General features: G+C 39.8%; 1 protein-coding gene across 8 annotated transcripts in view; it reads right to left on the reverse strand.

Moving 5' to 3' along the window:
• pum2 (pumilio RNA-binding family member 2) overlaps positions 1-13,618 on the reverse strand; it is a 251,219-nt gene that overhangs the window by 122,227 nt on the left and 115,374 nt on the right. For all 8 annotated transcript variants that reach the window (XM_081379047.1, XM_081379045.1, XM_081379042.1 and 5 more), the window contains one exon: positions 10,371-10,558. In XM_081379047.1, the coding sequence (XP_081235173.1) occupies positions 10,371-10,558 (188 nt within the window). The remainder of the gene's footprint in view (positions 1-10,370; positions 10,559-13,618) is intronic.

Genomic DNA, 13,618 nt, shown 5'->3' on the forward strand with positions numbered 1-13,618 from the left:
AATTTCATAACTTTCCCGCAAGCGGTTCTATGGGCTGCCATAGACTCCCAGAGCGGAAGAAGAAGAAGAAGAATAATAATAAATATAGCTGCAAGCAGCAATTACCGGGGCCAAGCAGAATAAGACGACAAGACATGCCAACATGTCTGAAAGTGTCAGACCAACTGCAACAATGAGCAATTATAGACTTTAAAGAGGATTTTATGCAAAATGCCTGAAAAATCATAGAAACAATAATTAAAAATATGATTTTATGGATTATCACTTTCGACCAATAGGTGGCGCAGTTACAAAACTGATGTGATGTGGTCAGAGTGAAGTGACAATGACACATACAAAGTTTGGTGTCAATATGTCAAGGCATTGCAGAGATAAAGCCTGAATAGTGCTATTAGCATCATGCCTCAACTTTGCTGCTGCGCTATACGAAAACGGTTTCGTCTATCGACACGAAATCCATAACTTTTAGTCGGCACGGTCTGGAGATGATACGATTCGATTTTGGTGAAAATCGGACAAACGGTCTAGGAGGAGTTCGAAAAAGTAGGTTTTGACTGAACATCAAGATGGCGGACAGGAAGTTCGGCCAAATAAGGAAAACTTGGTATCTATGTTCTCGGCTTGACCCAAGGAATCTATTAAGACCAGTGGCATTTCAATAGACAGATTTATTCAAAAGTTATTAGCCTTTTTGGAAATTTTATTATAACTTTTGACCACTAGGTGGCGCTGTTTCGAAATATTTTGAGTACCTTCAGGGGATGGTGCTGAAGGCACATTCTGAGTTTCGTAATATTACACCAATGCATTTGTTTAGTATAGCATTTTATTTCACAAAACTCTATTGAAATCAATGGGAATTTCATGTTTTGTTCTATTATAGCGCCACCAAGAGGCTCAGTCCCACCATTTTTTTTATGTGTCATCAGAGTGAGCCCATACATATATGTGTCGATTTTGGTGCAAAAATCTCAATTTGCTTCGGAGTTATAGACATTTATATGAAAAAACACGTAAAAAATGGCTGACACATGACTTTGATTGAATATTACTACCCCTAAACATCAATATTTTCACATTTGGGTATTAGCGTATAGTTAACAAGCTATGATTGCAAACTTCTGACGGTGGTTTCGTCTCAATCGGACAAACGGTTTCGAAGATATAGCCTAATGTTTTTTAAGCGCTAAATCACAATGCTACACAAACCGTTAGGCGAAACCTAACATGTTTGGTATCGTTGGACTCGGCAACGATTCAGGAGTCCAATGAGATGAGTTTCGTGAAAATAAGTCGATCACACCCAAAGTTATAAGCATTTGAAAAAAAAAATTCACCACTAGGTGGCGCTGTTTCGAAACTTCTCACACTCCTTCAGGACATCGTGCTGATGACCCATACCAAGTTTCGTAACAATCCGTTCATGCGTTGTTAAAATACAGCATTTTAGCACAAAATTCAAAATGGCCGACAGTCAAATTGGCCGATATGGCAAAATTGGATATCAGTCGACTCGGCATGACGCCCTGAATCTATCAAGACCAATTTTATGATTTTTGGACAAACTGTTCAGAAGTTATAAGCAAAAATTGCCATTTTTCATATCTCCGGACCTGTAGGTGGCGCTGTGCCGAAACGCAGCATGTAGCCTCAGGTCATGCTTGTGAGTACATGTACCAAGTTTGGTCTGAATACGATAAAGCGTTGCGGAGATACAGCCTTACGACTGTTTTTGCAAGCGCTACGTAAAATTTGTTCGAGCGTTTATCGAAAACGGTTTGACGAATCAACAAGATTTTAATAACTTTTTGTCACCACTGCCTGAAGATGATCCGATTCAATTTTCGTGCAAATCGGACAAACCGTCTAGGACGAGTTTGAAAAAGTACCTTTTTAGGAAAATTCAAAATGGCGGCCATGTTTTTATGACGGAAAATGACGATATAGGGTGCAATCGAATCGTCATGAGCTCAGGAATCAGAGGAAAAAAGGATTTCGCTGATTGGCCTTACGGTTCAAAAGTTATTAGCAAAGTAAAAGTGAAACTTTGGACAGGTGGTGGCGCTAGAGGGAATGACTTAGACACACCAAAATTGGTGTACTTAATGTTGGGACTGTCCTCTATCAGAATGTCAAACCAAAACAACTTTCCCGCAATCGGTTCTATGGGCTGCCATAGACTCCCAGAGCGGAAGAAGAAGAAGAAGAAGAATAATAATAAGAACGCGAACGGATACAATAGGTGCCTCCGCACCTTCGGTGCTTGGCCCCTAATAATAATAATAAGAACCGGAACAAAAACAATAGGTGCCTCCGCACCTTCGGTGCTTGGCCCCTAATAATAAGAACCGGAACAAAAACAATAGGTGCCTCCGCACCTTCGGTGCTTGGCCCCTAATAAGAACCGGAACAAAAACAATAGGTGCTTCCGCACCTTCGGTGCTTGGCCCCTAATAATAAAAATCAGTACAATTACAATAGGGTTTCAGCACTTCGTGCTTGAACCCCTAATAAAAATCAGCACAATTACAATAGGGTTTCAGCACTTCGTGCTTGAACCCCTAATAAAAATCAGCACAATTACAATAGGGTTTCAGCACTTCGTGCTTGAACCCCTAAAAATCAGTACAATTACAATAGGGTTTCAGCACTTCGTGCTTGAACCCCTAATAATTAAAGCTGCAAGCAGCATTTATCGGGGTTCAAGCAGTTAAGGCCTTTAAGGCCTTTAAGCACACAAGCATCAAAAGACATTAAGTTTTATTTAGCAAGCATTTAACAACTGCCATCATAGATGAAAAAGTCAATTTATAGCCAGTACAGGCAGTTTACCATAGGAAATATATGGTTTTAAAGCGTTTTTACAGTTATAGCACCTTTTGCCTAGTCTTCTTATAGTCTTGCTTGATCTCCACCACTTTTATTAGTAGTACTCAAAGTTTGCCCATATATATGTGTCAGATTTGTTGTAAATATTTAATTTTGATAAGGAGTTTAGACAATTATATTCAGTGGCGTAACGAGCCACCACCGGGCCCTTTAGTAGGATTATCAAGGCGGGCCCCTTGATGACGCATTTGATGACATTGATGACGCAATGTTTGCGAGCAGGCTACCATGAATAGGGCAGGATATGATCATACACAGCATATAAGAGATGAGATGACTAACAAAATCAGGAGTAGCCTACGCTCACCAAAAACAAAACAAAAAAACATAAAAAAAACAATAGGGACAGCGCACTATAAAACATTGTTAGGCCTAAGTCCAAATACATGAAAAAGATGCTCTTTTATATTATAGCGGGATTTTCCGGGCTTTCCTATGTGCAACTGCAAAGTTGTCGATTAGATCAGGATTGTGCGCACAGGCATTCTCAATTGACCCTTCGCAGGGAGTTTGATTGACAGGCGATCTGACTAATCATAATCCGCCATTTTGTCCAACAAAGCAGTCAGGAGAGTTAGTAGATTAACATAGGAGGATTTAAATTTGAAAAACAAAGTGTACTGACGTCTTGGCACTTTAAAACAACATTCCTTTTATGTTCATTCATGTTTATTTTAATGCTTTAAATTAACTAGAAAGAAGAGATGATCGGTTCACAAGCAGCTTTAACTGAGCCTCGAGTCTACAGCGATGTGTCAGACACATTAAAGAGTCACAAAACGGTATTTATTGTTTAAATGTCTCTAAAAAATGACTACATTTGAAAGGTGAGACTTTGTTTCATATCAAAAGTACTTGTCTGTCACCGCGCAGTCTTTTTTCTGATCTGCAATGTATTTTTCACTGCGTGAGAACTTGGTGTGGTGTGAGAGTGGCGTCGCTTGTCAGACATAGCAACAGTAACTAAAGTGGGCGGGTCTTTGCGACCGGTCATTGACAGTATGGACGGGGATTCACCAGTCCCAATTCAAAACAAATTTCATCACAATCCATCATTGTTCGTTTCAAACATGTGAGAGCATCAAAATGATCCATGGGTGAAATTGATTGGATTTAATTTATTTATGTCAGTTCCTATCATAATTTTAACATTTTGGCGTTATTGTTTAGCTATTTACCTATGTTTTCAAATTTCCTTTGTTTTTTTGTTGTTGTCTAGATCAGACTAACGGCTTTGAAGATAACCACAATTTTTTAAAGCTCTAAATGACACTTACAAAAACCATAAGGCGAAACCTGGCATGTTTGGTATTGTTGGACTCGGCAAGGATTCTTAGGAGGTCACTCCTGTGAATAAAACACGGGCTTCCTTGAAACTTTTAAGGCTCCTTCAAGGCTTTGTGCCAATGACGTATACTGAGTTTTTTGAGATACACCAATGTTCTCATAGACTATCATGGCACCCTGGACAAAGACACTGCGTGCCAATTTTCAGTAGACTAACGGTTGGGTGCGCTTATAGCTATTTTCATGATTTTTTTCACTGTTATAGTGCCACCAAGTGGCCAATTGTCATGATTTTTTTCATGTCAACTCAGATTGAGCTTATGAACATGTATCCCAAGTTTAGTGAAAATATCTCATTCCGTTCACAAGTTATAACCATTTTATAGCGCCACCAAGTGGCCAATTGTCATGATTTTTTTTCACGTGACCTCAGAATGAGCTCATGAACATGTGTCCCAAGTTTTGCGAAAATGTCTCTTTCTGTTAACAATTTATAACCGTTTTAGTAAAAGTGGCCCTTGTGCCATCAAAGATTTTGGTCCCCCTTATCGACCGTTAATTGAAATTTTGAATTTTTTGGATGATTATTGATTGTCAGACTCCAGAGAATATTCTTGCAGTGGTTTGGTTCCAATTGGGCGAAAAACCAAGGAGAAGTTCGCAAAAATAGGTTTTTCAAAAAAATGCAATTTACTCGAAATTGGCGCCTAAAGGGCGAGCAAATCGGAGATAGCCATTTTGTCCGCCTTGAGCCAAGGATTCCAACGATATAAGACACTTGATCCTGGGACAAACGGTCTAAGAGTTATGGGCGATTTTGTACTTTTGGTCGCTGTAGCGCCACCTATGGGCCATTCGGGGTCATACTCTGATAGGTTGTCCCCAAATTGAGGCCTACCATCTGGCCAGGTTTCACGTCTCTAGGCCTTACGGTTTGGCCTGCACGATGCGTTTTACGAATCCTTACAATTACAATAGGGTTTCAGCATTTCATGCTTGAACCCCCTAATAAGAATGAAGGCTTTTTGCCAGTTATAGCGCCACCTATGGTCCGATCTCCATGAAACTCTGCATGCTTCCTCACCATGTTCTGACACATATGCTCATCAATTTTGGTGAAGTCCTGAGTTTTCCTTTGGGATTTATAGGCTTTTGAGTGTATTTTGCCATGCCCCTTTTCTAAATGACCCTGTTGCAGCCACGCAAATGCCAAAGTTCAACTTTTTTTTGATAATTATTGATCTAGAGAGTCCAGAGAATTGTCCTAGACTGGTTTGGTTCCAATCGGGCGAAAAACCAGGGACTAGTTCGCAAAAGTAGGTTTTGGACAAAATTCAACATAGCAGAAAATTTCCCCTGCCTACATCCAAATCAGAGATAGCCATTTTGTCCGCCTTGAGCCAAGGATTCCAACGATATAAGACACTTGATCCTGGGACAAACGGTCTAAGAGTTATGTGCGATTTTGAACTTTTGGTTGCTGTAGCGCCACCTATGGGCCAATCGGGGTCACACTCTGATAGGTTGTCCCCAAACTGAGGCCTACCATCTGGCCAGGTTTCAAGTCTCTAGGCCTTACGGTTTGTCCTGCGCGATGCATTTTACGAATCCTTACAATTACAATAGGGTTTCAGCATTTCATGCTTGAACCCCTAATAAGAATGAAGGCTTTTTGCCAGTTACAGCGCCACCTATCGTCCGATCTCCATGAAACTCTGCATGCTTCCTCGCCATGTTCTGACACATATGCTCATCAATTTTGGTGAAGTTCTGAGTTTTCCTTTGGGATTTATAGGCTTTTGAGTGTATTTTGCCACGCCCCTTTTCTAAATGACCCTGTTACAGCCACGCAAATGCCAAAGTTTAACTTTTTTTTGATAATCATTGATCTAGAGAGTCCAGAGAATTGTCCTAGACTGGTTTGGTTCCGATCGGGCGAAAAACCAGGGACTAGTTCGCAAAAGTAGGTTTTGGACAAAATTCAACATAGCAGAAAATTTCCCCTGCCTACATCCAAATCTGAGATAGCCATTTTGTCCGCCTTGAGCCAAGGATTCCAACGATATAAGACACTTGATCCTGGGACAAACGGTCTAAGAGTTATGTGCGATTTTGAACTTTTGGTTGCTGTAGCGCCACCTATGGGCCAATCGGGGTCACACTCTGATAGGTTGTCCCCAAACTGAGGCCTACCATCTGGCCAGGTTTCAAGTCTCTAGGCCTTAAGGTTTGTCCTGCGCGATGCGTTTTACGAATCCTTACAATTACAATAGGGTTTCAGCATTTCATGCTTGAACCCCTAATAAAAATCAGCACAATTACAATAGGGTTTCAGCATTTCATGCTTGAACCCCTAATAAAAATCAGCACAATTACAATAGGGTTTCAGCACTTCGTGCTTGAACCCCTAATTAAAGCTGCAAGCAGCATTTATCGGGGTTCAAGCATTTAAGCATTTAAGACATTAAGATTTATTTAGAAAGCTTTTAACCACTGAAATAATAGATTGAAAAGTCCATTTACAGCCAATACAGGCAATTCACCATTGCTTTTTAACAGTTATAGTGCCACCTATTATCCGATCTACATAAAATTTTGCATGCTTGTTTAGAATGTTATGGCACATATGCTCACCATTTTTCGTGATGTTCTGAGTTTTTGTTTAGGATTTATAGGCTTTTGATTGCATTTTGCCACGCCTATTTTCTTTATGACCCAATTATACCCATGAGAAAAATGCAAAAGTGCAACTTTTTTTGATAATTATTGATCTAGAGAGTCCAGAGAATTGTCCTAGACTCGTTTGGTTCCGATCGGGCGAAAAACCAGGGACTAGTTCGCAAAAGTAGGTTTTTATTATAATTACGAATATTTAATAAACGGTTTGATTGACAGCAATGCTTCTTGAGGCAAAGTTGTTCAGCATGAGCAGATCTATCAAATGATATGCATTTTGGTATGATAAGTGTAACACCACGTGATTACAGAGCCATAAAACTCGTTAGCGCCAACTAGTGGCCAGATTTCTTTCAAAACTCTTACAGACCTCTAGGGCCATGACTCGAACATGCCCATCGAGTTTCGTTCTGATCGGCCTCTGTTAACCTTGTCTAATAGGTGCTCAAAATTCATTGGTCGATGGCGGCCATGTTTTTCGAGATACGCCAATGTCCTCATAGACATACATGGCACCTTGGACCAAGACACTGCATACCAATTTTTAAGTAAATCGGACTAACGGTCACGTGGTCAGAGCCCTTTTTATGTTTTTTCATGTTATAGCGCCACCTAGTGTTCAATCGGCGCGATTTTTTTACTGTGACCCCAGATTGAACTCATACACATGTGCACCAAGTTTGGGGAAGAGATCTTATTTACTTCTCGAGTTATAGCCATTTTAGTAAAATAGGCTCCTCCCACAACATTAATTTATCACCCCCTAGCGACCAGGAATCGAAATTTCAACTTTTTTTCGATAATTATTGATAATCAGACTCCAGAGAACAGTTCTGCACTGGTTTGGTTCCGATCGGACAAAAAACCAGGGACTAGTTTGCAAAATTAGGTTTTTGACATAATTCAAAATGGCGGAAAATTTGCATAGCGTAAATGAAATCGGAGATATACGTTTTGACCTTCAGGTGTCCATCTTTCCAATGATATAAGACACTTGAGTCTACGACATAACGTCTAGGAGTTATGAGTAGTTTCTCGCTTTTGGTTGCTATAGCGCCACCTATGGGCCAATCGGGGTCATACTTTGATAGGTTCTAAAAATATTTAAAGGAATATTTAATGGCAAAATATGTTAAATTGTTGATTTTGATATTTGGAATGGATGATGGGTTAGTGCGTTTCATTGACTTGACTTTTTATTGTTGTTGATTAAATGTAGTTTTGTATGATTTACTTTTTGGGACCCCAGGAAGAGTAGCCACTGCCTAGAAAGAGGCTAATGGGGATCCAAATAAATCATTGATGGAAAATACCATTTACAGCCAATACAGGCAATTTACTGAGGAAAGTTTTTTTGACAGTTATAGCACCACATCTTGCCTGATCTCCACCACTTTTGTTAAGTGTCCTCAAAGTGTGCCCATGCATGTCTGTCAAATTTGTTGTAAATATCTCATTTTGTTTTGAAGTTTAGACACTTCTGTTTATGAGAGAATAAAAATGATCCATGGGTGACAATGATTTAAAAATTTTATTTGTTTATTTATTTTTGTCAGTTCCTATCTTAATTGTGACATTTGGGCGTTATTGTTTAGCTATTGATCTATGTTTTCAAATTTCAAGAATTCGATCGGTTTCGAAGATAATTGTTAAAAAGTTTTTTAAGTGCTTAATGACAATGATACACAAACTATAAGGAGAAACCTGGCATATTTGGTATTGTTGGACTCGGGAAGGATTGAGGATTTCAAACGACTAACGGTTGGGTGCGTTTATAGCCATTTTCATAATTTTTTTTCCATGTTGTAGCGCCACCAAGTGGCCAATCGTCGCGATTTTTTTCAAGTAATCTCAGATTGAGCTCATAAACAAGTTTCCCAAGATTAGCGAAAATATCTCTTTCCGTTCACGAGTTATAATTGTTTTAGTAAAAGTGGCCCTGGTGCCATCAAACATTTTGATTTCCCTTAGTGACCGTGAATTTAAATTAAGAATTTTTTGGATGATTATTGATAGTCTCTGTCCAGAGAATATTTCTGCATTGGTTTGGTTTCAATCGGGCGAAAAATCTAGGAGTAGTTCGCAAAAGTAGGTTTTTCAAAAAACCTCAATTTACTCAAAATTGGCGCCGAAGGGCGAGCAAATCCGAGGCATGCATCTGGTCCGCCTCGAGCCAAGGATTCCAGCGATATAAGACACTTGAGCCTACGCCTCACGGTTGATGAGTTATGAGCCGTTTCATACTTTTGCCCGCTGTAGCGCCCCCGTCAGGCCGATCGGGGCGGGCCTTGGTGACGCTGTAGGCGGTGTGAGTACTATCAGCCCCCAAAGTTTCAAGTCTCCACGACTTACGGTTTGGTCTGCCCGATCAGTTTTATGTCTGAATGTTGCATCATGGGAAAATTAACAATTACAATAGGTGTTCAGCACTGAAGTGCTTGAACCCCTAATAATAAAAATCAGCACAATTACAATAGGGTTTCAGCACTTTGTGCTTGAACCCCTAAAAATCAGCACAATTACAATAGGGTTTCAGCACTTCGTGCTTGAACCCCTAAAAATCAGCACAATTACAATAGGGTTTCAGCACTTCGTGCTTGAACCCCTAATAAAAATCAGCACAATTACAATAGGGTTTCAGCACTTCGTGCTTGAACCCCTAATAATAATAAAAATCAGTACAATTACAATAGGGTTTCAGCACTTCGTGCTTGAACCCCTAATAAAAATCAGTACAATTACAATAGGGTTTCAACATTTCATGCTTGAACCCCTAAAAATCAGGACAATTACAATAGGTGTTCAGCACTTCGTGCTTGAACCCCTAAAAATCACTTCGTGCTTGAACCCCTAATAATAATAATAATAAAAATCAGAACAATTACAATAGGGTTTCAGCACTTCGTGCTTGAACCCCTAATAATAATAATAAAAATCAGTACAATTACAATAGGGTTTTAGCACTTCGTGCTTGAACCCCTAAAAATAATAAAGTTTTTAAAGTAAATTTGTATTTGTCCTTACAATGTTTTTATATTCTCTGTACTCCTGACAGTAAAATAAGCCACAATAAAGGTCCAGTGAAAAAAAAAAAATTATAATAATTTGATATACCGTGAAACCACCAGAATCCTAAATACAGCGATACAGATTTTTGGTCACACCGCCCAGCACTAGTAAACAGCTGTCAAGTCAACAAGGACGTCCCGCCCACTCATGGTGGGGGGGAGAAAAATAAAAAAGATTGGAAATGTCCTTTTTCCCAACAGAAATGAATAAGTAACTGTTCACCCCAACAGTTACTTATTCATTTCTGTTGGGAAAAAGGACATTTCCAATCTTTTTTATTTTTAATAAAACAAAAATTAAAAACTGCATGTATTTACTGGTGTTTCTTTTAGATTTCCCTTTAAAAAAATCTGTTCTGATTTTAGATCACATATGCTGAAATAAAAGTCTAGAGTTATGTATTAAGATACCCAAAGAGTATAATAAAATAAAAATAATCATTGACTCACATAGCCTCCGTTTCTGTAGCGACCATCCATCTTTTCACCAGGAGAAGAGCTGAGGACATACTCCACCATACTCACACCCAGACCACCCCCCTCTGAGCGTGGGGACAGCACTGAGCTTGCATCTCCGTTCCCATTGTAGCCCTGGCCTGGTCGTCTTTGCACCATAATGGGCTGAGACACAGAATGATCTAGACACAGCAGAGGAAAAAAAATACCAATGATGAATATGACATAATGATGAAAATGACAACTAGAGCACAAATAAAACATTTAAGCATGCATTAAGAAAACCATGGTAATACTACCCATAATAACATGCAATATGAAATTTCAAGCAATAATTAACAACCTCTTGTAGGCAATACAGAGATTTTTTTCCCTTTCATTTTATTCAACTGGAGCCACTACCTAATTAGCTAATTCATTAAAAATATGCTTTAATGCATAAAGCCGATCTGATCAACTAAATTTTTTCTGGGTTTCAAAGTGCACATCAAACGGAGTTATTGTCTCCCAAAAAGAACCAATTGTCTGAAACAAGCCGTCAGTAATTCCAGTCTTACTTCCTGCATGTACATATATAGGATAGTAACATTAGTAATTGGCTGCATGCAAACACAACTACTTTGACCTGCCCTCAAATACTGCAGTTGTAGCTGCACATGCTGCGAAAGCAAATCTACTTTGCATGCACTTCCAAAGGTTGAGGTCTCAAGCTCAAATTGATATGATAAAACTGATGCCATCATGTATAAGTGCAGAGGAAGCCTCCGGAGATGAAATTCAGTGTTTCGAATTTCGTTTCCGACACGCACTGTAAATGGTAGACCAAATCACAACAGACTGGGCCATCTGACCAATCAGAGCAGAGCAGGCTCTCAGAAAGAAGGGGTTTAGAGAGACTGAATCCTTGATCAAACCATTTCAGACAGTCTGACCCTGTTTACACCTGGCATTAAGATGCGTTAGCGAAGACACTAAACACACGTGTAAACAGAGTCTAAAATGTTCTGAGCTTGTCCACTTTTGACCACTTCCAGAGGCAGTCAAAAACGCACTTGACCGGATTGCTTTAGTAGTGTAGATGCTAATGTGATTGAATATATTTGAAATGCAACAAAAGACCGCCTACTTTCTGCTTACTGACCTAATGCGTAAACATTATGGGAAGCACTCTAGCCAGATGGGATTTAAACGGGATCTCTCTTGGCTGAAGACCCAAATTTGGTTTGAAAAACATACCAAGACGAAAGATGAAAAACGTACCAAGCTCAGTGTTCTCTTACCATTCCTGATTTCTAACACACTCACAGCATTCAGTGTGGCCTTGCAGCTATCAGAGCAGAAATTAAAGTATTTTTTTTCCACTGTGCATCCGCTAGCCAAGTGCAACAGCAGAACATGATTGTCTCACCAGCACAATATTGATGAACTTGCTCTATGCTTCCGCCGCTATCAAGTGATAAACAGTGCAAGTGTCTTGATCCACTCAAATTTGACACAAAATTCTGTTATACACTCGTACAATATGGGATCATTAAAGGTTCTGTGGTGAAGCTAGCCACGACCATGTAAGAATTTACCGAATTAAATTACTGTAATCAGAAATTTACTGTGAAATCAATGCAGGCCTGGACATTTTTTTAAAAATTACTGTGAACAAACAGCAAAATTAAGCCATCACAGTAATGAACTGCATGTTTTACTGTGAATTCACATAAAGTCATCACTAACTGTAAACAAAAATTATTGTTCATCACTGTAATTGTTTTGAAGTCACCATTATGGTGATGAGTGTTCCATTTCCTGGGGATCTTGGACCTTGTACAGTGCATCCGGAAAGTATTCACAGCGCTTCACTTTTTCCACATTTTGTTATGTTACAGCCTTATTCCAAAATGGATTAAATTTATTATTTCCTCAAAATTCTACAAACAATACCCCATAATAACAATGTGAAAAGTTTGTTTGAAATCTTTGCAAATTTATTTAAAAAATAAATAAATAAATTTCACATGTACATATTATTGTACACAGTATTCACAGCCTTTACTCAATACTTTGTTGAAGCACATTTGGCACCAATTACAGCCTCAAGTCCTTTTGAGTATGATGCTACAAGATAGGCACACCTATTTTGGGGCAGTTTCTCCCATTCTTCTTTGCAGAACCTCTCAAGCTCCATCAGGTTGGATGAGGAGCGTCGGTGCACAGCCATTTTCAGATCTCTCCAGAGGTGTTTAATCGGGTTCAAGTCAGGGGTCTGGCTGGGCCACTCAAGGATATTCACAGACTTGTCCCGTAGCCACTCCTTTGTTATATTGGCTGTGTGCTTTGGGTCATTGTCCCTTTGGAAGATAAACCGTCGCCCTAGACTGAGGCCCAGAGTGTTCTGGAGCAGGTTTTCATAAAGGATGTCTCTGTACATTGCTGCATTCATCTTTCCCTCAATCCTGTCTAGTATCCCAGTTCCTGCCGCTGAAAAATATGCCCCCCAGCATGATCCTGCCACCATCATGCTTCACTGTAGGGATGGCATTGGCCAGGTGATGAGCGGTGCCTAGTTTCCTCCAGACATGACACTATATATTAAGGCCAAAGGGTTCAATCTTTGTTTCTTCAGACCAGAGAATTTTGTTTTTCATGGTCTGAGAGTCCTTCAGGTGCCTTTTAGCAAACTCCAGGTGGGCTGTCATGTGCCTTTTACTGGGGAGTGGCTTCCGACTGGCCTCTCTACCATACAGACCAGATTGGTGGAGTGCTGCAAAGATGGTTGGTCTTCTGGAAGGTTCTCCTCTCTCCATAGAGAAACGATGGAGCTCTGTCAGAGTGACCATCAGGTTTATGGTCACCTCCCTGACTAAGGCCTTCTCCCCCGATTGCTCTGATTGACCGGATGGCCAGCTCTAGGAAAAGTCCTGGTAGTTCCAAACTTCTTCCTTTCACAGATGATGGAGGCTACTGTGCTCATTGGGACCTTCAATGCAGCAGAAATTTTTCTGTAACCTTCCCCAGATCTGTGCCTTGATATAATCCTGTCTTGGAGGTCTACAGAAAATTCCTTGGACTTCATGGCTTGGTTTGTGCTCTGACATGCACTGTTAACTGTGGGACCTTATATAGACAGATGTGTGCTTTTCCAAATCATGTCCAATCAACTGAACTTACCACAGGTGGACTCCGATCAAGTTTTAGAAACATCAAGGATGATCATTGGAAAGAGAATGCACCTGAGCTCAATTTTGAGT

Source organism: Scardinius erythrophthalmus, assembly GCF_964197995.2.
Source record: "Scardinius erythrophthalmus genome assembly, chromosome: 11".
Classification (NCBI taxonomy): Eukaryota; Metazoa; Chordata; class Actinopteri; order Cypriniformes; family Leuciscidae; genus Scardinius; species Scardinius erythrophthalmus.